This window comes from Salmo salar, chromosome ssa03 (genome assembly GCF_905237065.1).
Source record: "Salmo salar chromosome ssa03, Ssal_v3.1, whole genome shotgun sequence".
NCBI classification, from domain to species: Eukaryota; Metazoa; Chordata; class Actinopteri; order Salmoniformes; family Salmonidae; genus Salmo; species Salmo salar.
In genome coordinates, this window is record NC_059444.1 from 14,762,503 (window position 1) to 14,787,566 (window position 25,064).

The following is a 25,064-nucleotide window of genomic DNA, read 5'->3' on the forward strand; positions in this document are numbered from 1 at the left end:
CTGTCCAGTTCTGTCCTCTGTCGTCAGCCAAGGATCAGCCGGCTGGTTGGACCTGCAGTAATGGAATGAAGCCGCCATGGAATCTGGATCTCAAATGACAGAGATCTAATTGATGTCTTTTAGGGGATGTATCTCTTAGTAATAATGAACTAGTATTAGGTTACACTTAGTTGGAAAGCCTTGTAGTATGTAATTATGCCATGCTACTACCACTGTGTGTGTGTGTGTGTGTGTGTGTGTGTGTGTGTGTGTGTGTGTGTGTGTGTGTGTGTGTGTGTGTGTGTGTGTGTGTGTGTGTGTGTGTGTGTGTGTGTGTGTGTCATTTGCAGTCTTGCCTTACTGGACCGCTCGCAGAGAGTAACCATGTTTCTGATTGGCGGTTCAAAGACCAAGGCACCACACCCTCAATACACACACACCCTCAATGCACACACACACACACACACGCACGCAGAGGCACACACAAAGCATGTGAGCATTAAACAGATACACACAAATTGTGTTATACTAAATCAGACATCAGCGGCATGCCAAACAGTTACTGCATCATGGGTTTGATCTACAGGAGCTATAACAGAGGGAGGTTGAAGTGAGAGGCCTAAGTTGGTGTGACGGTTGAACAAGTAGACTCTCAGGAATGTACCGAGTCCTTGCTATGGTAGCAGCATGTTAATTAGTAGTAATTTAGCTTGGCAAACTGCTGCTGCGGCGGTTGAAGCCAGGAGTAGTTTAACAGACTTTAGCTAATGTAATGCTAATGTCGGATTTTAAGAAATTATTGTTATTTCATGACGCAATTTATGTATGTAATTATGTATGTAATTACGTATGTAATTATGCATGTAATTATGCATGTAATTATGTATGTAATGTATGTATGTAATTATGTATGTAATGTATGTATGTAATTATGTATGTAATTATGTATGTAATTATGTATGTAATTATGTAATTATGTATGTAATGTATGTATGTAATTATGTATGTAATTATGTAATTATGTATGTAATTATGTATGTAATTATGTATGTAATGTATGTAACTCGTCTCAAAAGGATTGGTCATGAAGAAAAGGTCAACAGTTTCAATATCTTCTGTGCCCCCATCCCCCTCACACACACACACACACACACAGCCACCCCCACACAGTCACTCCCACACACACAGCCACCCCCCCCCACACACACACAGCCACTCCCCCCACACACACACACACACACACACACACACACACACACACACACACACACACACACACACACACACACACACACACACACACAGTCACCCCCCACATACACACACACAGCCACCCCCACACACACAGTCACTCCCCCCCACACACACAGTCACTCCCACGCACAGCCACTCCCCCCCCACACACACAGACACTCACACACACACACACACAGTCACCCCCCAACACACACACACAGTCACTCCCACACAGCCACCCCCCCAGACCAGACACACAGCCACTCCCACACACACAGTCACTCCCACAAAGCCACTCCTAAACACACACACACACACACACACACACACACACACACACACACACACACACACACACACACACACACACACACACAGCCACACACACACACAGCCACACACACACACAGCCACTCCCAGCCACTCCCAGCCACACAAACACACACAGCCACTCCCACACACAAGAAGCCATTATTTGGCTTATCTTGACCAACAATAGAGGTGCCAATCAACAGACACATTGTCTCCTTTAATGGGACTTTCATTCAGATTAACACACACCTCTGATGACCCATTAGCCACACAGTGACCAGGACAATGCTAAACTTTCCCGGTGACACACATACACACACGCACACAGCCAGGGGGAAGGGTTTGGGCTCAGGAATTTCTTAGAATTATCTGTATGTTCTAGATCTAGACAAAGAAAAAAGATAAGTTGGTGTTAATTACACTTTTGTAGGTACAACGTCTTTCTGTGTCAGTTAAAAATGTATCATAGATTCATGACGTTTCTCTGCACTTTTAGCCAGGATTGTTTTTCTTCTCCCTGCCTTTGTTTCTTTATCTAGGACAGGCATCATCTACTAAACCATCCTGGAGAGGCAGACCCACAAAGACTAACAGTTTAGGACAGGCATCATCAACTAGACCATCCTGGAGAGGCAGACCCACAAAGACTAACAGTTTAGGACAGGCATCATCAACTAGACCATCCTGGAGAGGCAGACCCACAAAGACTAACAGTTTAGGACAGGCATCATCAACTAGACCATCCTGGAGAGGCAGACCCACAAAGACCAACAGTTTAGGACAGGCATCATCTACTAAACCATCCTGGAGAGGCAGACCCACAAAGACTAACAGTTTAGGACAGGCATCATCAACTAGACCATCCTGGAGAGGCAGACCCACAAAGACTAACAGTTTAGGACAGGCATCATCAACTAGACCATCCTGGAGAGGCAGACCCACAAAGATCAACAGTTTAGGACAGGCATCATCAACTAAACCATCCTGGAGAGGCAGACCCACAAAGACCAACAGTTTAGGACAGGCATCATCTACTAAACCATCCTGGAGAGGCAGACCCACAAAGACCAACAGTTTAGGACAGGCATCATCAACTAGACCATCCTGGAGAGGCAGACCCACAAAGACCAACAGTTTAGGACAGGCATCATCTACTAGACCATCCTGGAGAGGCAGACCCACAAAGACTAACAGTTTAGGACAGGCATCATCTACTAGACCATCCTGGAGAGGCAGACCCACAAAGACCCACAAAGACTAACAGTTTAGGACAGGCATCATCAACTAGACCATCCTGGAGAGGCAGACCCACAAAGACTAACAGTTTAGGACAGGCATCATCAACTAGACCATCCTGGAGAGGCAGACCCACAAAGACTAACAGTTTAGGACAGGCATCATCTACTAGACCATCCTGGAGAGGCAGACCCACAAAGACTAACAGTTTAGGACAGGCATCATCAACTAGACCATCCTGGAGAGGCAGACCCACAAAGACCAACAGTCTAGGACAGGCATCATCAACTAGACCATCCTGGAGAGGCAGACCCACAAAGACCAACAGTTTAGGACAGGCATCATCTACTAGACCATCCTGGAGAGGCAGACCCACAAAGACCAACAGTTTAGGACAGGCATCATCAACTAGACCATCCTGGAGAGGCAGACCCACAAAGACCAACAGTTTAGGACAGGCATCATCTACTAGACCATCCTGGAGAGGCAGACCCACAAAGACTAACAGTTTAGGACAGGCATCATCTACTAGACCATCCTGGAGAAGCAGACCCACAAAAACCAACAGTTTAGGACAGGCATCATCTACTAGACCATCCTGGAGAGGCAGACCCACAAAGACCAACAGTTTAGGACAGGCATCATCTACTAGACCATCCTGGAGAGGCAGACCCACAAAGACTAACAGTTTAGGACAGGCATCATCTACTAGACCATCCTGGAGAGGCAGACCCACAAAGACCCACAGTTTAGGACAGGCATCATCAACTAGACCATCCTGGAGAGGCAGATCCACAAAGACCCACAGTTTAGGACAGGCATCATCTACTAGACCATCCTGGAGAGGCAGACCCACAAAGACCCACAGTTTAGGACAGGCATCATCTACTAGACCATCCTGGAGAGGCAGACCCACAAAGACCCACAGTTTAGGACAGGCATCATCTACTAGACCATCCTGGAGAGGCAGACCCACAAAGACCAACAGTCTAGGACAGGCATCATCAACTAGATTCAGACGCAGGCCGATTTGTTTCTTGAGTGAATGGTCGGGGTGCCGGAACATAATTACGGCCTCCAGTTGGGGAACTCTGATCTAGGATGACCCTGGGCTTAGCGAGGCAGGGGTGAGTAAGTCTGCGTGACCTTTGGGGTTAACCTTGGACACGAATCACCATGTGCTCCACAAAGCAAGGGGATAGAGGACCTTTGTGAAATGGTGATGACCAAAACGTGGCATTTTCTTTTAGCACAATGAGATGGGTCTTAAAACTTCTTATGGCTCAAATCCCGTTAACAGGATCGATTTGACAACATCCGGTGAAATGGCAGAGCACCAAATTCAAATTAAAATACTATATATATTAAACTTTCATGAAATCACACATGCAATACACCAAATTAAAGCTACACTTGTTGTTAATCCAGCCACCTTGTCAGATTTCAAAAAGGCTTTACAGCGAAATCAAACCATGCGATTATCTGAGGATAGCACCCCACCAAACAAACACATACAATCATAATTCAACCCACCAGGTGTGACACGAAACTCAGAAATAAAGATATAATTCATTCCTTACCTTTGACGAGCTTCTTCTGTTGGCACTCCAATATCTCCCATAAACATCACAAATGGTCCTTTTCTTAGATTAATTCCATCGTTATATATCCAAAATGTCCATTTATTTGGCGCGTTTGATCCAGAAAAACACTGGTTCCAACTCGCGCAACATGACTACAAAATATCTCATAAGTTACCTGTAATCTTTGTCCAAACATTTCAAACAACTTTCCTAATACAACTTTAGTTTTTTTTTACGTAAATAATCAATACAATTTAAGACGGGATAAACTGTGTTCAATACCGGAGGAAAACAAAGTGGAGCGTGCTTTCAGGTCACGCGCCTCAACCACAACAGTACACTTTACCCGACCCTCGTTCTGAACAGGGCTACTTCTTCATTACACAAAGGAAAAACATCAACCAATTTCCAAAGACTGTTGACATCCAGTGGAAGCAATAGGAACTGCAAGCAACTGCCTTAGAATTCTAGATTCCCATTGAAATCCCATTGAAAAGAGAGTGACCTCAATTTTTTTTGTTGCCTGGATGGTTTGTCCTCGGGGTTTCGCCTGCCAAATAAGTTCTGTTATACTCACAGACATCATTGAAACAGTTTTAGAAACTTCATAATGTTTTCTATCCAAACTTACTAATAATATGCATGTCCTGGCTTCTGGGCCTGAGTAGCAGACAGTTTACTTTGGGCATGCTTTTCATCCGGACGTGAAAATACCGCCCCCTAGCCTAGAGAAGTTAAGCTGTCTATTCATTGGCCAGGAGCTAAGATCAAAGTGCAGGTTATGATTTGCAGGATTAATGCATTACACTGAGAAAACATCTGTAGGCATACTTCATATTACTGAGGTCAAAGGTTGTAGAGTAATCTGTGCTTTGTTATTGACATTTGGGAGGGATTCAGGTATGAAATGTTACGATTTCAAGTAGTCTATTGCGTAACTTGTCTGTAGGAACAGAGTAAATAAACAAGTAACTTGACAATTTGCCATAGAAAGCCCACCCAATGTGTTGGGAGCTGAGACAGCACCATGTCTTGTGTATTTCCTGGAGGGCTTTGAGTTGTTTGCCATGGTCGGGGGTAGGTCTGGCCGTGTGCTTAGTCAGGCCTTGGGGTCATGCCTCTCTCCGAGGAGAGCGAACCTCCACATTCTTTTTCTCTGTGTGTGACAAGCCCCACAGCCCACTCTCTGCTCTTTGACTTCAATGTCCATATAAGGCAGCTGGTGCCATGGCAACCACAGGGCTTGAATAGCAGTGTCAAATCCCTGAGCACACACATGCCCCCATCCCCCTCCCTGCATACTCCCTCCCTCTCTCTCTATCTCTCTCTCTCTCTTGCTTGCTCTCTTGCTCTGCTAGCTCACACACACACAAGCTGAGGAAAACGGAGGGAGAAACCCATAGACACAGAGAGAGAGGACGGTCTGTGTGGTGCCTTACAAAAGCCAATCTGTCTAGAGCCTAGTCTTCTTTTTAAATCTCAATTCAATTTTGTGGACTCTGAGGAGAGAAAGCCCCGTCCCTTCCCCCTCGCCTGCCTCAGCCACGGCAAGCACCCACACGGTCGGAGCACAGGGCTAGGCCGCAAGTCGTTAGTGCTCGGTGGGCAAGCACTGACAAAAGACTGGAGGGAGAGGCTAACACGGATGCTTAGAAAGCAGCTTCTCTGACTTCTGAAGGGTGGAAAGGACGCTTTTAGGATTTCTAACCTAATCTGTGCTGTCTATTTTTGGAGGGACTGAAACAGAGACTGGTCTAGCCACTACCACAGAGGATATTGCAACAGCCTGTCTCTTGCCTCCCTCTGGAACAACAAACAAGGAAGAGAGGGCACTTCCTTGAGTTGAAGATCATTTTAAAGAGAGCCAGAAAGACTGGTTGATTTTGTAAAACAGAGGGGTAGACCGTAGCCACGGTTAAGACTTGATAGTTGTTCTCTGTGTGCCTTGAGGATATAGCCATACAGTGTGCTGTGAAACATCAAGTTGTTTTGCTAGTGGTGACCTGGAAGAGCTCTTTTTGTCAACCAGAATGTTGCTGGTGCTCAGAGGATTGCTGGAAAACCTGTCTCTTGCCTCACTCTGTCTGTACCCTCCCTCTCCATGGCTGTAAGGGTGATATAGCTGAAAGAAGACGTTGACATATTATATGAATATACTTGCAACGGTAAGCATTCAATACAAGGCTTTTATTTCTCTCTAATGCCAGGACATAAGTAAGATATTGCAGAAAGGCAGCAGGACTCAACATACACTATAATGAAGGTAAACTGCATGACAGTTTTACGAGGGGTGGCCACTGCTCCAGGGCTAGCGAGGTCCTTTTTCAGCCATTATTGTTGCTAGAGAGAGAATCGAGTGAGAGAGGATTTCCCTCTGTAATCATGTGCGAGTGAATGGGTTGTGTTTTGGTCTCTTTTTGAAAATGTGTGTTTGATTAATTGTTTCCTGTGAAAGGTTCTGTGTCTTGGCTGAAGTGTAAACCATTCGACTGAACAGCAAGCTCCTCTAAAAGACAGCCGTCGAAGGACTTGGGGCCAAATAAATACATAACAAAAAACACAAAAAGAGTGATTAATTGAATAAGGAGAAAGAAGAAAAGTGGGCATGGGGAAAAACAAAAGTTTCTAGAGTGAAAGGCGAAACAATTTCCAGGTCATAGTGGAAGGGGAGGAGACAAAACAACTCTAGTGGGTTTTTTGGAACAAACATTCTACACCATAAAGTTTTTAAACCCATTTATACTCTACATTAAAAGAGGGTGTGGGTAATTTTCTACCTTTGACTATTTAGTTTCCGACCCACTTTGAGGACCAAAAAGCCAAAAGATAAAATTTTATGAAAAGGCAGAGAATCTCCAAATCTTGAACTCTGAACAGAGGTGCACAAAGGAAATCAAAAAGTTTAGACAGCAGCAAACAAAATCGTTGGCCGTCTCCCATTCCTTCTGTGGTCTGCTAACCAAGCGATGGCCATGGTGAGTGGGGGCTGGGGAGATCCCAATGGGGGCACCAACGGGCTGGGGGAGAAGGGCTATCTGAGGGGAGAGGAGGAGGACGGTTCGCCCCAGGCCGGGGGCAGCGACATGGAGGTCGGGGACGAGGACAAGGCATGTGTGGTGGACTGTGTGGTGTGTGGGGACAAGTCCAGCGGGAAGCACTACGGTGTGTTCACCTGCGAGGGCTGCAAGAGCTTCTTCAAGAGGAGCATCCGCCGCAACCTCAACTATACCTGCAGGTGAGACTGAATGGATAATTGTGATCATGATGTGATGGATTCTCAAAATGGATGGATAATTATAATAAGCGATTTACATTGTAACGCCGGAATTCACCTCTTCCTCCACCAAACTGTAACACCCGTCTGGGTAATTCTTATGAATAGTCTTTATTTCTGATTCCTTAGTTTGTCTGTTATCAATATCCCATCTGTACAGGCAAATGGATGCAAATAGCTAGAGTGAGTCATGCATTAATACATAGTTGACTCTGTGCAGAGCTGTTACAATCCCCACAGCAGTGTGTTTACTGGATGTGAGTCATCACTCACTTAAAGGAAAAATCCACAAAAAAACGATCTTTCTGTATTTCTTTAATTAGTCCACTGTTGATACAGTCCCAAAATGTTTTGGATGTCAGCAGTCAAGTTGTCAAGATACTGGACTTTCAAGAAGCAAAGTGTCACCGGCCACATCATCATATAATGCATTGTGCGTCATCATCATGATGTGGCCGGTGACACTTTGCTTCTTGAAAGTCCAGTATCTTGACAACTTGACTGCTGACATCCAAAACATTTTGCGACTGTATCAACAGTGATTTTTTTTAACCAAAACATTGTTTTTGAGTGGATTTTTTCTTTAACTGTTTGCCTTTCATGATATAAAAGGTATCTGAAGAGAATAGCTGACTTAAAAATTGTATGACACTCCATCATTGCTTATTGGCAGACATCTTGATTGTCAATATTATTAGTTGACAACAATATGGGGTTGAATAGACACCTCTATTGTATTTCATTGTATTGTTCAACTCTGTATTGTGATATTTAGTATTGTATTGTGTTGTGATATTTATTGATTTACATTGTTTCCTCCATGTCCAAGAAGATGTCATACAAATGCATACGTTTTCTTGTACAAAACTGTCCTCGAAGTGAGATAATTGAGTTTCCCCACTGTGGTCTAGTCATCCCTACATCAGCCACTCTGCCCATATTAAAAAATCCATGAGCATGATGCAATATTAATGCCATGGATCATCTAAGGAAAGACAGTGATTGGGCCATACACACTTATATAATCGGGTTCTGTAAACCAGCAGATACCTATAATATATTTAAATAGAAGCTTATTTTGTCTCACATCATGTTTTATGCTTCAGCTTTCTACATCTACCCTCTAGATGCATTATGCAACCATGCAGTCTGGTAACAACTGCCTGCAAATGTTTTCTATCATATTAAGGTGACCTTTCTCCATTAAAGTGATAGCAGTACACATACACTACTATAGATTTTGCCAAGGGTTTGTAGCTGTAACAAGTGTCAGCAAAGTTAAATGTCATTATCATTGCTGTGTTGATTGGCATAACATGTTATGATCTATATTTCAGGTCGAATCGAGAGTGCCAGATCGACCAACATCACCGCAACCAGTGCCAGTACTGCCGCCTTGAAAAGTGCTTTCGCGTTGGCATGCGCAAAGAAGGTACTTATCCTGTCCACATACAGTAGGACCTTCCTTTAGCTATGTACTTATCCTGTCCACATACAGTAGGACCTTCCTTTATCTATGTACTTATCCTGTCCACATACAGTAGGACCTTCCTTTAGCTATGTACTTATCCTGTCCACATACAGTAGGACCTTCCTTTAGCTATGTACTTATCCTGTCCACATACAGTAGGACCTTCCTTTAGCTATGTACTTATCCTGTCCACATACAGTAGGACCTTCCTTTAGCTATGTACTTATCCTGTCCACATACAGTAGGACCTTCCTTTAGCTGTGTACTTATCCTGCTACATACAGTAGGACCTTCCTTTAGCTATGTACTTATCCTGTCCACATACAGTAGGACCTTCCTTTAGCTATGTACTTATCCTGTCCACATACAGTAGGACCTTCCTTTAGCTATGTACTTATCCTGTCCACATACAGTAGGACCTTCCTTTAGCTATGTACTTATCCTGTCCACATACAGTAGGACCTTCCTTTAGCTATGTACTTATCCTGTCCACATACAGTAGGACCTTCCTTTAGCTGTGTACTTATCCTGCTACATACAGTAGGACCTTCCTTTAGCTATGTACTTATCCTGTCCACATACAGTAGGACCTTCCTTTATCTATGTACTTATCCTGTCCACATACAGTAGGACCTTCCTTTAGCTATGTACTTATCCTGTCCACATACAGGAGGACCTTCCTTTAGCTATGTACTTAACCTGTCCACATACAGGAGGACCTTCCTTTAGCAATGTACTTATCCTGTCCACATACAGTAGGACCTTTAGCTATATACTTATCCAGTCCACATACAGTAGGACCTTCCTTTAGCTATGTACTTATCCTGTCCACATACAGTAGGACCTTTAGCTATATACTTATCCAGTCCACATACAGTAGGACCTTCCTTTAGCTATATTTGTATGTATTCTATGCAGAATATCAGGTTATTTTGACATGGATGTTCAAAGACATGAATTCCAGTCAATAGACTGTGTCCATAGTTAAATGTATGTTCTAAAAAAAAAAATTGTTTTAGATTTTTTTTTTTTTTACCATTACATTGACCCATAGTGTTGTCACATACAACTACACTGGCCGTATCATGGCTTGCCATCAATGCAGGCTCCATGCCGTGTCCTTTGTCATCTAATCTAGTGCCTGCGTGAGCGGCTGGGATACAAGGAACAAGCCATCTGCGGCCCTGTGCACCAGTCTTTCACACACATCTCAGTCTATACCTCAACTGTAGTCTGAAGTCCCAGGTGATGAAGCCCTGTATATGCAGTGGTTGGCTAGTTGTTTTTCCATAGGCCTTTGATTAGAAATATTACATACCATCTGTATAATAGTGGTTCCACCGTTACCCTGGTTGCAATGTCATCTTACACTGTAGGCCTATTGAAGACCTAAGTAAAATATAGTATCCCTATGCCATTGATATGAGGCATTATTGTATGATAAAGAGGCTGTAGCCTGAAGTTCCACAATGAGTATAGCCCACAATTACTTATTTGGGCAGTTGCAGAAAACTAGAGGAACTCTGAATGCTGCCTCTTCAGTCTAATATTGATGACTCTTTCCCTTTCAAGGTCAAATTACTCACCCAATGGCTTAATACGTTAACTACAGTTAAACTACGTTAACTACAGTTAGCCAAATACATTTAAACTCAGTTTTTTAAAACTCCTGACATTTAATCCTTGTAAAAACTCCCTGTCTTAGGTCAGTTTGGATCACCACTTTATTTTAAGAATGTGACATGTCAGAATAATAGTAGAGAGAATTATTTATTTCAGCTTTTATTTCTTTCATCACATTCCCAGTGGGTCAGAAGTTTACATACACTCAAATAGTATTTGGTAGCATTGCCTTTAAATTGTTTAACTTGGGTCAAACATTTCGGGTAGCTTTCCACGAGCTTCCCACAATAAGTTGGGTGAATTTTGTCCCATTCCTCCTGACAAAGCTGGTGTAACTGAGTCAGGTTTGTAGGCCTCCTTGCTCGCACACGCTTTCAGTTTCAGTTCTGCCCACAACTTTTTTATGGGATTGAGGTCAGGGCTTTGTGATGGCTACTCCAATACCTTGACTTTGTTGTCCTTAAGCCATTTTGCCACAATTTTGGAAGTATACTTCGCGTCATTGTCCATTTGGAAGACCCATTTGCGACCAAGCTTTAACTTCCTGACTGATGTCTTGAGATGTTGCTTCAATATATCCACATAATTTTCCTTCCTCATAATTTTCCTTCCTTTTGTGAAGTGCACCAGTCCTTCCTGCAGCAAAGCACCCCCATAAACATGATGCTGCCACCCCTGCGCTTCACGGTTGGGATGGTGTTCTTTGGCTTGCAAGCCTCCCCCTTTTTCCTCCAAACATAACAATGGTCATTATGGGCAAACAGTTCTATTTTTGTTTCATCAGACCAGAGGACATTTCTCCAAAAAGTTTGTCCCCATGTGCAGTTGCAAACCGTAGTCTGGCTTTTTTATGGTGTTTTTGGAGCAGTGGCTTCTTCCTTGCTGAGCGGCCTTTCAGGTTATGTCGATATAGGACTCGTTTAACTGTGGATATAGATACTTTGTACCTGTTTCCTCCAGCATCTTCACAAGGTCCTTTGCCGTTGTTCTGGGATTGATTTGCACTTTTCACACCAAAGTAAGTTAATCTCTAGGAGACAGAACGCGTCTCCTTCCTGAGCGGTATGACAGCTGCGTGGTCCCATGTTGTTTATACTTGCGTACTATTGTTTATACAGATGAACGTGGTACCTTCAGGCATTTGGAAATTCCTCCCAAGGATGATCCAGACTTGTCTTTTTTTCTGAGATTTCTTTTGATTTTCCCATGATGTCAGGCAAAGAGGCACTGAGTTTGAAGGTAGGCCTTGAAATACATCCACAGGTATACCTCCAATTGACTCAAATGATGTCAATTAGCCTATCAGAAGCTTCTAAAGCCATGACATAATTTTCTGCATTTTTCCAAGTTGTTTAAAGGCACAGTCAACTTCGTGTATGTAAACTTCTGACCCACTGGAATTCTGATACAGTGAATTATAAGTGAAATAATCTGTCTGTAAACAATTGTTGAAAAATTACTTGTCATGCTCAAAGTAGATGTCCTAACCGACTAGCCAAAACTATGATTTGTTAACAAGAAATGTGTGGAGTGGTTGAAAAATGAGTTTTAATGACTCCAACCTAAGTGTATGTAAACTTTCGACTTCAACTGTATAGTTGGGTATGTTTAATACCTGAACTATGGCTGGAAGCATTTAATACCTTAACTATGGCTGGAAGCATTTAATACATTAACTCTGGCTGGGAATATTTAATACCTTAACTATGGCTGGAAGCATTTAATGGGTTAACTATGGCTGGAAGCATTTAATAGGTTAACTATGGCTGGAAGCATTTAATAGTTTAACTATGGCTAGAAGCATTTAAGAGGTTAACTATGGCTGGAAGCATTTAATAGGTTAACAATGGCTGGAAGCAGTTAGGGGGTTAACTATGGCCGGAAGCATTTCATACGTTAATACGGCTAGAAGCAGTTAGGGGGTTAACTATGGCCGGAAGCATTTCACACGTTAACTATGGCCGGAAGCAGTTAGGAGGTTAACTATGGCTGGAAGCAGTTAGGGGGTTAACTATGGCCGGAAGCATTTCACACGTTAACTATGGCTGGAAGCAGTTAGGAGGTTAACTATGGCTGGAAGCAGTTAGGGGGTTAACTATGGCCGGAAGCATTTCATACGTTAACTATGGCTGGAAGCATTTCATACATTAACTATGGCCGGAAGCATTTCATACGTTAACTATGGCCGGAAGCATTTCATACGTTAACTATGGCCGGAAGCATTTCATTCGTTAACTATGGCCGGAAGCATTTCATACGTTAACTATGGCCGGAAGCATTTCATACATTAACTATGGCCGGAAGCATTTCATACGTTAACTATGGCTGGAAGCATTTCATACATTAACTATGGCCGGAAGCATTGCATACGTTAACTATGGCCGGAAGCATTGCATACGTTAACTATGGCCGAAAGCATTTCATACGTTAACTATGGCCGGAAGCATTTCATACGTTAACTATGGCCGGAAGCATTTCATACGCTAACTATGGCCGGAAGCATTTCATACGCTAACTATGGCCGGAAGCATTTCATACGTTAACTATGGCGGAAGCATTTCATACGTTAACTATGGCCGGAAGCATTTCATACGTTAACTATGGCCGGAAGCATTTCATACGTTAACTATGGCCGGAAGCATTTCATACGTTAACTATGGCCGGAAGCATTTCATACGTTAACTATGGCCGGAAGCATTGCATACGTTAACTATGGCCGGAAGCATTTCATACGTTAATACGGCTAGAAGCAGTTAGGGGGTTAACTATGGCCGGAAGCATTTCACACGTTAACTATGGCTGGAAGCAGTTAGGAGGTTAACTATGGCTGGAAGCAGTTAGGAGGTTAACTATGGCTGGAAGCAGTTACGAGGTTAACTATGGCTGGAAGCAGTTAGGGGGTTAACTATGGCCGGAAGCATTTCATACGTTAACTATGGCCGGAAGCATTTCATACGTTAACTATGGCTAGAAGCATTGCATACGTTAACTATGGCCGGAAGAATTTCATACGTTAACTATGGCCGGAAGCATTGCATACGTTAACTATGGCCGGAAGCCTTTCATACGTTAATACGGCTAGAAGCAGTTAGGGGGTTAACTATGGCCGGAAGCATTTCACACGTTAACTATGGCTGGAAGCAGTTAGGAGGTTAACTATGGCTGGAAGCAGTTAGGAGGTTAACTATGGCTGGAAGCAGTTAGGAGGTTAACTATGGCTGGAAGCAGTTAGGGGGTTAACTATGGCCGGAAGCATTTCATACGTTAACTATGGCCGGAAGCATTTCATACGTTAACTATGGCCGGAAGCATTTCATACGTTAACTATGGCTAGAAGCAGTTAGGGGGTTAACTATGGCCGGAAGCATTTCATACGTTAACTATGGCTGGAAGCATTTCATACGTTAACTATGGCTGGAAGCATTTCATACGTTAACTATGGCCGGAAGCATCATAGCAGTATTTGATACAGCCACACTCTCATCCTCACAATGAGGGGAAATTATTTCATTTTCTTTCTAAGAGCAATAAATATGAACACAAAGGCCAGAGTCATCATTTATCCCACTTTTGGTAATACAAATATTTGCATAGTAAAAGATGAACACCTCCTGAGGAATATTAATCTTTGAGGAAAATATATTTTAATGTAGAATTCTGCTGTCTTTGTTTTATTCCTCGAGTTAACTTGGAGAATTCTCAAATAATGTGAGTCCTCTGTTTCGCCCTTTGTTATTTAGGTATCTGTCTCTGCCCCATGGTGGCCACTTTAATCTGGAATTATATGGTGTTAATCTGGTCAAGACCGTCTGTTGATAATCTGCCCCTACTGCGAAAGAGCATGCCTGACTCATTTTCAACTTCTCCCCCCTGCCCTCCCTACTTTTCACCCCAAATCCTAATCACTTCCGTCCTCTCCATCTCCCTGCACCTTCTTAACTCCAACCCCAACCCCTCCCCCTTTGTGCCTCCATCCCCACCCCAGCAGTTCAGCGCGGACGTATCCCCCCCTCACACTCCAGCCTCAGCCCCACGGGCACCCCAGTAGGTGGTGGTAGCGGCGTCGGAGTGGCAGAGTTTTACAACAACAACGGCGGGCAGCCCGTTTCGGAGCTCATCTCCCAGCTGCTGCGTGCCGAGCCCTACCCCAGCAGCCGCTACGGCCACCAGTACAACCAACAGGGCCAGGCCACCGGTGCAGGCGGGGCCGTTATGGGCATCGACAACATCTGCGAGCTGGCAGCCAGACTGCTCTTCAGCACCATCGAGTGGGCCAGGAACATCCCCTACTTCCCAGAGCTGCCCGTGTCAGAGCAGGTGGCTCTGCTCAGGTTGAGTTGGAGCGAGTTGTTCATTCTGAACGCAGCCCAGTCCGCCCTGCCCCTCCACATGGCCCCGCTGCTGGCCGCGGCGGGCTTCCACTCTTCGCCCATGTCGGCCGAGCGAGTGGTGTCCTTCATGGACCAGGTGAGGGTGTTCCAGAACCAAGTGGACAAGTTGACCCGGCTCCAGGTGGACTCGGCCGAGTACAGCTGCCTCAAGGCCATCGTCCTCTTCTCACCAGGTGAGTTGTCTTTTTCATTTTATTCTCACTGTGGATTGAGATCATTTAGTTTTCAGATTTTTTTTGGGACACGTTGAAACTTTACAACATGCATGTCAGACTTTTCAGCCTACATTCCTGACTTTTCAGCCTACATTCCTGACTTTTCGACCTGCTACATGTTGAGACTTTTGGCTACTGTGCATACTTAGATATTCAAACATTTGATTTGCATGATGGGACGTTTGACTTGCATATATGGTTGCAAGGGGAGGGTATATTACTGGAAACTCAAAGTTCTTTGTAATTTTATCAGATGTCAATGAGTGGCCTTTTGGGCAATTTAGATTATTGTCTGCAATTATTTCTGGCCCTCTGTGTGGCTTTTTCGCATGTAAAATATATAACATAATCAAATAATATTTAATACAAAATAGAATTAAAAAAAAAATTGATTGACAAACGGTAAAACATTATCCAAAATATAAACCATCAACTTTATAAATACCATTGGTGTTTAATATAAGGGTTTCAGAATGACATATCCTTTATATATTTTTGTACACACTTATTTGACTATGTCAATATCTCTTTGTTGTAAATGTTTTGGTGCCAAACTGGTAGTCTGGCTAACACAAAATTCCTCTTTGATGTTGTCGGCACAATGCTTTGATAACCAAGGGGGCTGTGCTTTTACTGGTTGTCTCGTCTCTGTGTCTTTCTCAGTCAAACACCCACATGTACAGCCACACACATCCCCGAGCGCCACCCCTTTCCATTTCAATGGTTGGATTTAAATCCCTGAAAACTAAAGGCATAGAAACCGTAAATGACTTGGTAATATGAAATACATTTATTTCAACGGCAGAATTCAAAAGCAATTTTGGACTGACCAACTTCGATTTTTTACTCATATGATAGGTAAGATATACATAACCTTGCAGAGAGCCTATCCAACGGACAATCTCAGAAAAATATATCAACTATTGGAATCAAGACTTAAAAAGAAAGTTGGCTGTCAGAAGTATTACAATGTGAATGTACATTTAATCCGTCTGTCTGCATATTTCAAGACATGGCGCATGAGGGTTCAGTGAGATACCAGATGGGTTGGACGATACATTTCTCGTCAATCATCTTGGAAAAACGTATACTTAAACTGGAAATCAACCAATCCTCCATCTTTAACACAATGGAAAGGTCAAATGCTTTATTAACTAAATGTTGAAAGTGCATGGGAGACTGAGAGAAACAAAATGGTGCAGTTTGAGGCCATGTGGCAGAGAGTGATGTGGGTCTGGGCAGGTGTGATGTAGCTGAGGTTTGTGTGGGTCTGTATACTGTCGTTTGTATGTGTATGTTTTGTATTATTTAAAAATAATATATACAATCTTACCCAAAACAAATAACTTTCAAATCCAAACAAGGAGAGAGGTCTCAATCAAGAGAACCAATTAAACCCAATGCACACTTTCGGAGCTGTCCTGTATATACATGTGGCTCCCGAGTGGCGCACCGGTCTAAGGCACTGCATCTCAGTCACTACAGACACTGGTTTGTATTCCAGGCTGTATCACAACCAGCCATGATTCGGAGTCCCATGAGGCGGCGCACCATTGACCCAGTGTGTCCAGGTTAGGGGTTTTGCTGGGGTTGGCCATCACTGTAAATAAGAATTTGTTCTTAACTGACTTGCTTAGTTAAATAAAAAAACATGCAGTGATCATCTGTACTTGCACCTGACCCATGACCTCTGATAAAGATTGTTCTTCTACCCTCATCCCTGCCTCAGTGGTGTTAAAAGGAAAGCTTATCATTCTGAAACATGGAACACTAACTGAACCTAGAGGGAAATCTACCTGAAAATTGGAGCGTGTGGATCCAGCCTATATATAATCGCCTGTGAAATCCGAAACAGTGAAATGTGCCACATTCCTGCACGTAGCCAGAGATGATGTGTAACAGTGTAGGTTCCGTCCCTCTCTTCGCCCCAACCTGGGCTCGAACCAGGGACCCTTGCACACATCAACAACTGACACCCCACGAAGCATCGTTACCCATCGCGCCACAAAAGCCGCGGCCCTTGCAACGCAAGGAGAAACCCTACTTCAAGTCTCAGAGCGAGTGACGTCACTGATTGAACCGCTATTAGCGCGCACCACCGCTAACTAACTAGCCATTTCACATCGGTTACAGATGCAATCAAGGTATTCAATACTGTAACGACCCTGGGTTTATAGGTGTGGATATCGACTCTGCCGCTTAAGCATGCTTTTGCGGCACTGTCGAGAGCGTGCTGGAAGGTCGAGGGTTCGAGACCTGCTCCCTGCCTGTTTCATTACAATACTTTTGATTTTGAAGATGATGTAGATGACTTGGATGTATTAAAAGCGCTTTTCCGAAAATACTGTGAACCAAGAACAAATCTAATGTACCTGAGGCATATCTTTTTCACGAGAGTGCAAGGACAAACAGAGTCAATTGATGCTTTCTGACTCATCTAAAAAAAATAAGTTTCAACAATTTACCGAGTCACTGATACGGGACAGAATTGTGTGTGGAATCACAAATGGCCAAGTGCGAGGCAGATTACTTGCCGTGCTAGTGAAGTGAGCCAGAGCCAGCTGAAAATGCTTCATGATGAAGTCGGGGTGCCCGTTCTTAAGGTGCATAAACAAAAGAAAACACAGAATTGGAAAAAAGTGCCCAGCTAGTAAAAGAGAGGTTGCAGGGACATGCTCACGTTGAGGGTACAAATATGAACCAAAAAAAGTGTCCAGCATAAGGGTCAGATATGCAAAGCATATCACAGAAAAAATCCATTACGCCAAAATGTGCTCCTCGCGCACCGGAGGATTCACGGGATTTACAGGGAGATGACAGCAGGGAATTAGGACATGTTCATTGGGACAATTGAAGTGAAACAGAGTGAAGTACAATTTGTTTCTCAGCTAGTGAATATCAATGAGAAAAATACTGAGAAAGAGCGGTGAACAGAAACACTGTAAATAAACAACCATAAGCTTACTGTTAAACTGGATACAGGAGCTGAGTGTAATGTCTGTCGGTGAGAGACTTGAAAACACTGAAAGTGAAGGGCGATTCCATGCAAAAATCCAACTGCAAGCTAGTGACGTATTCTGGCCACCAGATGGAGCCAAAAGCAAGAATACACTCAAATGTCAATACAAAGAGAAAGTGTTTGAACTGGAATTTCAAGTGTTAGAACAAGATGCACCTGCAATACTTGGAAGATCAGCTTCTCTGCAAATGGGCTTAATACAGAGAATATTCAAGCTTGAACAAAGGACAGAGATGGATATTTTTAATATGAAGATGTATTCACATGTCTTGGATGTGTTCCAGGAGTTCATCACATACAAATAGACCCAGAAATCACACCAATGGTTCACTCACCAAGAAAAGTACCTGTAGCACAGAACCGCATGGAAAACATGGATGTTGTCGTCAGGCAAACTGAGCCTACTGAATGGGTAAACAGCTTGGTGACAATCGTGAAGCCAAACAAAATACGGGTATGCATGGACCCACAGGATCTAAACAAAGCCATCAAGAGAGAACATTATCCTTTACGTACCATTGAAGTGCTAGTTGCTGAAATGCCTATCGCCAAGGTATTTTCAGTAGTTGATGCAAACCAAGGATTCTGGCAAATCCAACTGGATGAAGAGAGCTCCCGACTCTGCACGTTCAATACGCCGTTTGGGAGGTTTTCATTCAAGAGACTGCCGTTTGGAATCGTGTCGTCTCCAGCGGTGTTCCAGAGGTGCCTCTCCCAGCATTTTTAACGACTGGAAGGTGTTGTAAACGTCATGGATGACATTCTTGTCTGGGGTGATGACACAGAGCAGCACGACCGGAGACTGAGACAGCTACTAGACAGACTGAGAAGCATCAACTTGAAACTGAATAAGGACAAGTGAAAAATAAGAATGACAGAAATTCACTACATTGGACATGTGTTAAGCAAAGAAGGCCTGAAACCAGACTCCAAAAAGGACAGAGCAATACAATACATTCCAGAGCCAGAGGACAAAGCAGTGCTTCAGAGGTTCATGGGAATGTTGAAGTATCTCGCAAAGTTCATCCCAAATCTCTCTCATGTCAGCGCACCACTGAGACAACTGCTGGAAGGAGACGTTCAGTGGCACTGGGAGTCTTCGCAGGAACAAACCTTCAAAAGCTTGAAAACACTTGTCAGTAATGCACCAGTGTTGAAGTACTACAATGTAAAAAACACAGTGACACTATCTGTGGATGCAAGTTCATAAGGCTTGGGAGCTGTGATCCTGGAAGATGGTCAGCCAATCGCATACGGGTCAAGATCCCTCAGACTGTCAAAAGAGATACGCTCCAATTGAAAAAGAGCTACTGGCGATTAGTGTATGGCTACGAGAAGTTTCATCAACACCTGTATGGAAACCAGATCCAGGTGGAGTCAGATGACAAGCCATTGGAAACAATCTTCAAGAAGTCGCTCCAGAAAGCACCAGGCAGACTGCAGAGAATGCTGATGAGACTACAGAGATACAGTCTACATGTGACAGACAAACCAGGGAAGGAGATGCACTGAGACGAGCATACCTGAAGGAACAGATAAAGAAATTGCTGGATGGTGAGCTGGATGTTAACTACATTGCTCATCAACTTCCTGTTTCAGAAGAGAAACTGCAGCAATTCAAAACAGCAACAGCAGAAGATGAAGAGTTAAGACTGGTCACAGAAACAGTTAAAAAAGGATGGCCAGACAAGAGGGGGAAAGTTGCAAAGAAAATCCAGCACTACTGGACCTTCAGAGAGGACTTGACATACTCAGATGGGCTGCTGTTCAGAAGTTCAAAATGTGTCGTTCCTCAGAAAATGACAGAAGAAATTATTTTTTAAATCCTGAAGCACACATGGGAGTCGTCAAATGTAAGGAACGAGAAAGGATGTTCTGTTCTGGCCAGGCATGTCTAAACAGATTGAAGATGTTGTAACAAAATGTGCAGTCTGCAACTCACACAAAAACAACAACCAAAGAGAGCTGCTCATGTCTCATCCAGTTCCAGAGAGTTCGGCCAAAGTTGGAGTGGACCTCTTCCATTACAATGACACAGAATATCTACTATTTGTGGATTACTACTCAAAATACCCAGAAATCTCCAAGCTCAGTGGGACAACAAGTAAACACATCATTACAGCACTAAAGTCGATCTTTGCAAGGCAGTACAATTATTATTATTTTTTTTAAATGCATGAAATGAAATGTATGCACTCACTACTGTAAGTCGCTCTGGATAAGAGCGTCTGCTAAATGACTAAAAATGTAAATGTAAAATGCATGGGTTGCCCATCGTTTTGTGCTCCGACAATGGAAGACAGTTGGTGAGTCAAGAAATGTCAGAGTTCTCTACCAAGAGGAAGTTCAAACATGTCACGTTGAGGCCTAGATGTCCACAGTCAAACGGCCAAGCTGAGACAGCAGTTCACACTGTGAAGAACCTGTTGAAAAAAGCACGAGATAGCAACGGAGATCCTTACATAGCTCTCCTTGAGTAAAGAAAATGTACGTATCTGGAATGCCTGAGGGTGGCGCTGTTACTAATTAGTACATGTGATCATCTGTACTTGCACTTGACCCATGACCTCTGATAAAGATTGTTCTTCTACCCTCATCCCTGCCTCAGTGTGCTAATATATTACAATATTGCATTAATAAACGGCCTCCTTTCCAGACCAGTTTGGTCACAGCTCTCCCTGCGCTGTGAGTCACGTGGGTCACATCTGCAAGGCTACCAAACTGGTACCAGTTGTGAAAACGGTTGTGAAACGTTATTGCAGTTAATTGAAAATAATGCCATTGTTGATTTATTTTTCTCTTGAACCATATGGTCTATCCACTAGAAACTCATGGACAAAATTGACACATAGAAAATGTATTCATATATAGTATTCATTTTTGTAACAGTTATTCAAGTATAAATGACCTAAATTACCATAGATTACCTGTTAATTACCAAAGTTTGTTAAATTTATATTAGCTTTGTAACCCTACATCAATACTTTTCTTCTTTTTTTTACTAACATGCTGAGACTTTAACATTTCTAATAGGAAAACATACACTGAGTGTACAAAACATTAGGAACACCTGCTCTTTCCATGGCATAGACTAACCAGGTGAAAGCTATGATCCCTTATTGATGTCACTTGTTAAATCCACTTCAATCTGTGTAGATGAAGGGGAGGAGACAGGTTAAAGAAGGATTTTCAAGCCTTGAGACAACTGAGACATGGATTGTGTGTGTGTCATTCAGAGGGTAAATGGACTAGACAAGAGATTGAAGTGCCTTTGAACGGGGTATGGTAGTAGGTTCCAGGCCCACCGCTGCTGGGTTTTTCACGCTGTATCAAAAATGGTCCACCACCGAAAGGACATCCAGCCAACTTGACACAATTGTGGGAAGCATTGGAGTCAACATGGGCCAGCATCCCTGTGGAACGCTTTTGACACCTTGTAGTCCATGCCCCAACGAATTGAGGCTGGACAAAACGAGGTGCAACTCAATATTATTATCCTAATGTTTTGTTCACTCAGTGTTTCTCTTGATGTTATCTAAGGATACCAAAGCACCTGCTGGTCAAATGACAAAACCTGAACACAGGTGTACTGGTAGATTTGAGGAGAGTGGTGCCCTCTCCTGGCATGACAGTACAAGTGCAGAGTGTAATCACAGGCCAAAATGTGTTGTAGTAGATATTGTAATTGAATGTCAACAGTTGTGTGCATTATTTTGCTTCATTGACCTAAATCAAGACTACATCAACAAAACATACAGATGATAGAATGTGTAGAAAACAGGAGAACAGAGAAGGTACAACCTGACATTTTTTTAGTTTTTGGTCAGAGTTTTTTAAAATGTGTTGGTGCCAAACAGAATTCTGTATGTAGGTTCCCGTCTCAGTACTGCTCCCTCCCACTCTACTCACCTCAAGTCTCTGTCACTCCCTCCTTCCCTCTCAGATGCGTGTGGGCTGACAGACCCGGTCCACGTGGAGTCTCTGCAGGAGAAGGCCCAGGTGGCTCTGACAGAATACGAGCGGATGCAGTACCCAGGTCAGCCGCAGCGCTTCGGCCGCTTGCTCCTCCGCCTGCCCGCCCTCCGTGCGGTGCCCGCCAACCTCATCTCCCAGCTCTTCTTCATGCGTCTGGTGGGCAAGACACCCATTGAGACGCTCATCCGCGACATGCAGCTCTCCGGAAGCTCCATCAGCTGGCCCTACGTCCCTGGTCAGTAACCCCCAAAATGTAGGTCTCCTTCTGGGCAGTGACGACAAGGACCGCAGGTTCCTCTGAATCATCATGATCCATCTGTGTGATCCTATGCTAGCGCCAGCTGGACATCATACATACTGTACTGTCTCCATGAACTGAGCTCTCCATACCAGCCTAGTGCCAGCTGGGTCTATTGCCAGCACACTGGTGCCAGCACACCTGCTGTGCCCCGTTATGGCGACCTGAGTCACCCATGCCATCCGCATGCCATAGTGACTAGGGACACCTTACATACAGACATTACTGTCCTGCCAATAGAGGTCACTGGAACCTTGTCTCATTTTCCACATCTCATTGCCTTCGGTGCAATGACTGTCGACGTCTACATCAGACATTGGAATTCTGGTAGAAAACCTGTATTATGGAGCTATTAGTCTGTTCCATTCTGATCCTGAAGGCTGGTTTATACTGGGTCTAACGACATGTCTATAGACAGAATGCGACAAGTGTCTCTGGTCAAAACAACATTTCATTTATACTCGGTGTTATAGACTTGTTGCTGCGGCTGTTGGTTTCCTTGTCGGAGACGCATTAAAGTTCAACTTTGACCCTGTCGCAGCATCCGTTATCATGGTTACCTGACTGAGACAGCAACAAGGCAGTGCACAAGTTCTCCAATTCTTTGGTAGAATGCCCTGCTTTTATTTCGTCACACTAACAACCATAAGCTATTTTCTGTAATTAGCTAGCTAGCTTTCAATTACCTTGTAAATAATCATCTTGTTGAGTTTATTTTCCTGTAATAATTAATACAAATTTGCTAAAGTTAAGACGTTGTCGGCAATGACAAGTTTGATGTCGGACGACAATAGAATGTTCATGATGTCACTGCGACAACTTTATACAGACATGTCGATAGAAGGACTATAAACAAGCCTCTTCACTGAAGGGTCTTCACCTAACTTAGAGGGTCCTCCACCATATTTCGCAGTCCTATCCCTTCAGATATGCGAACACAAACTTGATAGGAGGAAATGGGAAGGTGCTAGAACAAGGAATTACACCAAAATCTTTATCGTCCACAGACATTTCACCAAAAACGTCTATGTCCTTAAAGAGGTTCTAGATTTGATATTTGAACTAGTAGATCAGTCAGGCAGATGAAGTGGAGAGACGTACAGATGGACTCAATGACTGTTTCCATGTATCACTCATAGGGATCTTAATTGTTGCATTGGGCAACTTTTAAAAAGCCACAGTTAAATGAATATGGATTGATACCGCACAAGACAACAGAATGCTATTGATTGGTTTCTTCTTAAGGCAACCTCTGTCATTGTTGTTCACCACAAACCGCCTTCTTTTCAATGACTGCTTTTTCAATATTCAGTATGAATTAGGACGCTGCAGTAAGAGTAGATCATTCATCTGGACATATTCTTTCAAATCAACACTGTTTTTTCAATACGGACTGATATTTTAACTACAACAGAGGACGAATGCAGCTGATATGAGTGACAGGCTGATTGTTGAAACAAAGTATGTAATCAAAAACGTTGTGGCCAAATAGTTCACCTATGACCTATGACCATACTGAAAACAAAGAGCAAATGCTGTTGGTACTTTAAAAATAAATCACATCAAAACCTATTTTACTTTACAAGCTATAAGAAGTGTACATATTGTAAATGTAGGGAACCAAAGGCTTAAATGGTGTTGATGGTATAATTTTTAGAGACCATGTTGTCTTGCTGCATGTCACAATGTTGTTTTTGCTCTGTTAAACGTTTTAAGAGGTGTTTCATCTCTACCAAATGGGATTGGAGAGTAAAGTATTTTTTTTTTTGAAATGTTGAGTTCACAGGTTCTTTTTTTAAAACCTTAATATTTTATGTAAAAATACCTCTACCATCCCTTGAGATGTGTTAAAAAAGACATGAGTCTCCATGGTGGTGAAAATAACACTGGTGCAGAACAAGAGGCTACTCCTGAGCATATTCTGTTCCCATCACAAAGCAATGCATCCTAGGAGCTAACTGTACAACACTTAGGTGATATGGGACTTTATTGTCATGGCTGTATGGCAATGGGACTGCGCTTGGAGGCTACGATCCCAAAACATCCCACTACCTGTGAGAGACTGAAAATAGGTCCAATAGCCTATCGGTGACTAGGAATTACCTCATGCCTTTCAAAAAGATGTGGCATATCCTTACTCACCCACTGACTCACTCAAACACCATATCACCCAGAAAAATGACAAAAGATAAATGTACTATTATTCATGTTTTACTATCTTTTACTGTTGTTGCTGAGTTCTTTAGTTTCGGAATTGTTTGTGTATGAAAGCATTATTAAAAGGCCAAAATGACATGGTGAGTCTGTGGTTTCTTTCCCTAGTTAGTTACATCCATAAGAACGTCAGTTAGATCTGGGCAATATTTTTGTACTCAGAAATTTCGACTGTAAAGTACACCCTTAAGAGATGTAATACATTGCATTACATCTTTATTAATGTCTGAACAATGTA

The 25,064-nt window shown here is 43.1% G+C and overlaps 1 protein-coding gene across 2 annotated transcripts; it reads left to right on the plus strand.

The window, feature by feature from the left end:
- The first annotated feature begins 5,671 nt into the window (after positions 1 to 5,671).
- On the plus strand, positions 5,672 to 24,905 carry nr2f6a (nuclear receptor subfamily 2, group F, member 6a). Of its 2 annotated transcripts, none has more exons than XM_014190002.2 (5): positions 5,672 to 6,511; positions 6,802 to 7,581; positions 8,958 to 9,052; positions 14,700 to 15,278; positions 22,283 to 24,905. In XM_014190002.2, the coding sequence occupies exons 2-5, from the start codon at positions 7,313 to 7,315 to the stop codon at positions 22,555 to 22,557; spliced, it is 1,218 nt and encodes a 405-aa protein (XP_014045477.1). In that variant the 5' UTR covers positions 5,672 to 6,511; positions 6,802 to 7,312; the 3' UTR covers positions 22,558 to 24,905. The 2 variants fall into 2 exon arrangements, with proteins under 2 accessions (XP_014045477.1, XP_014045478.1); XM_014190003.2 differs by having other exon boundaries at positions 14,703 to 15,278.
- The last annotated feature ends 159 nt before the right edge of the window (positions 24,906 to 25,064 follow it).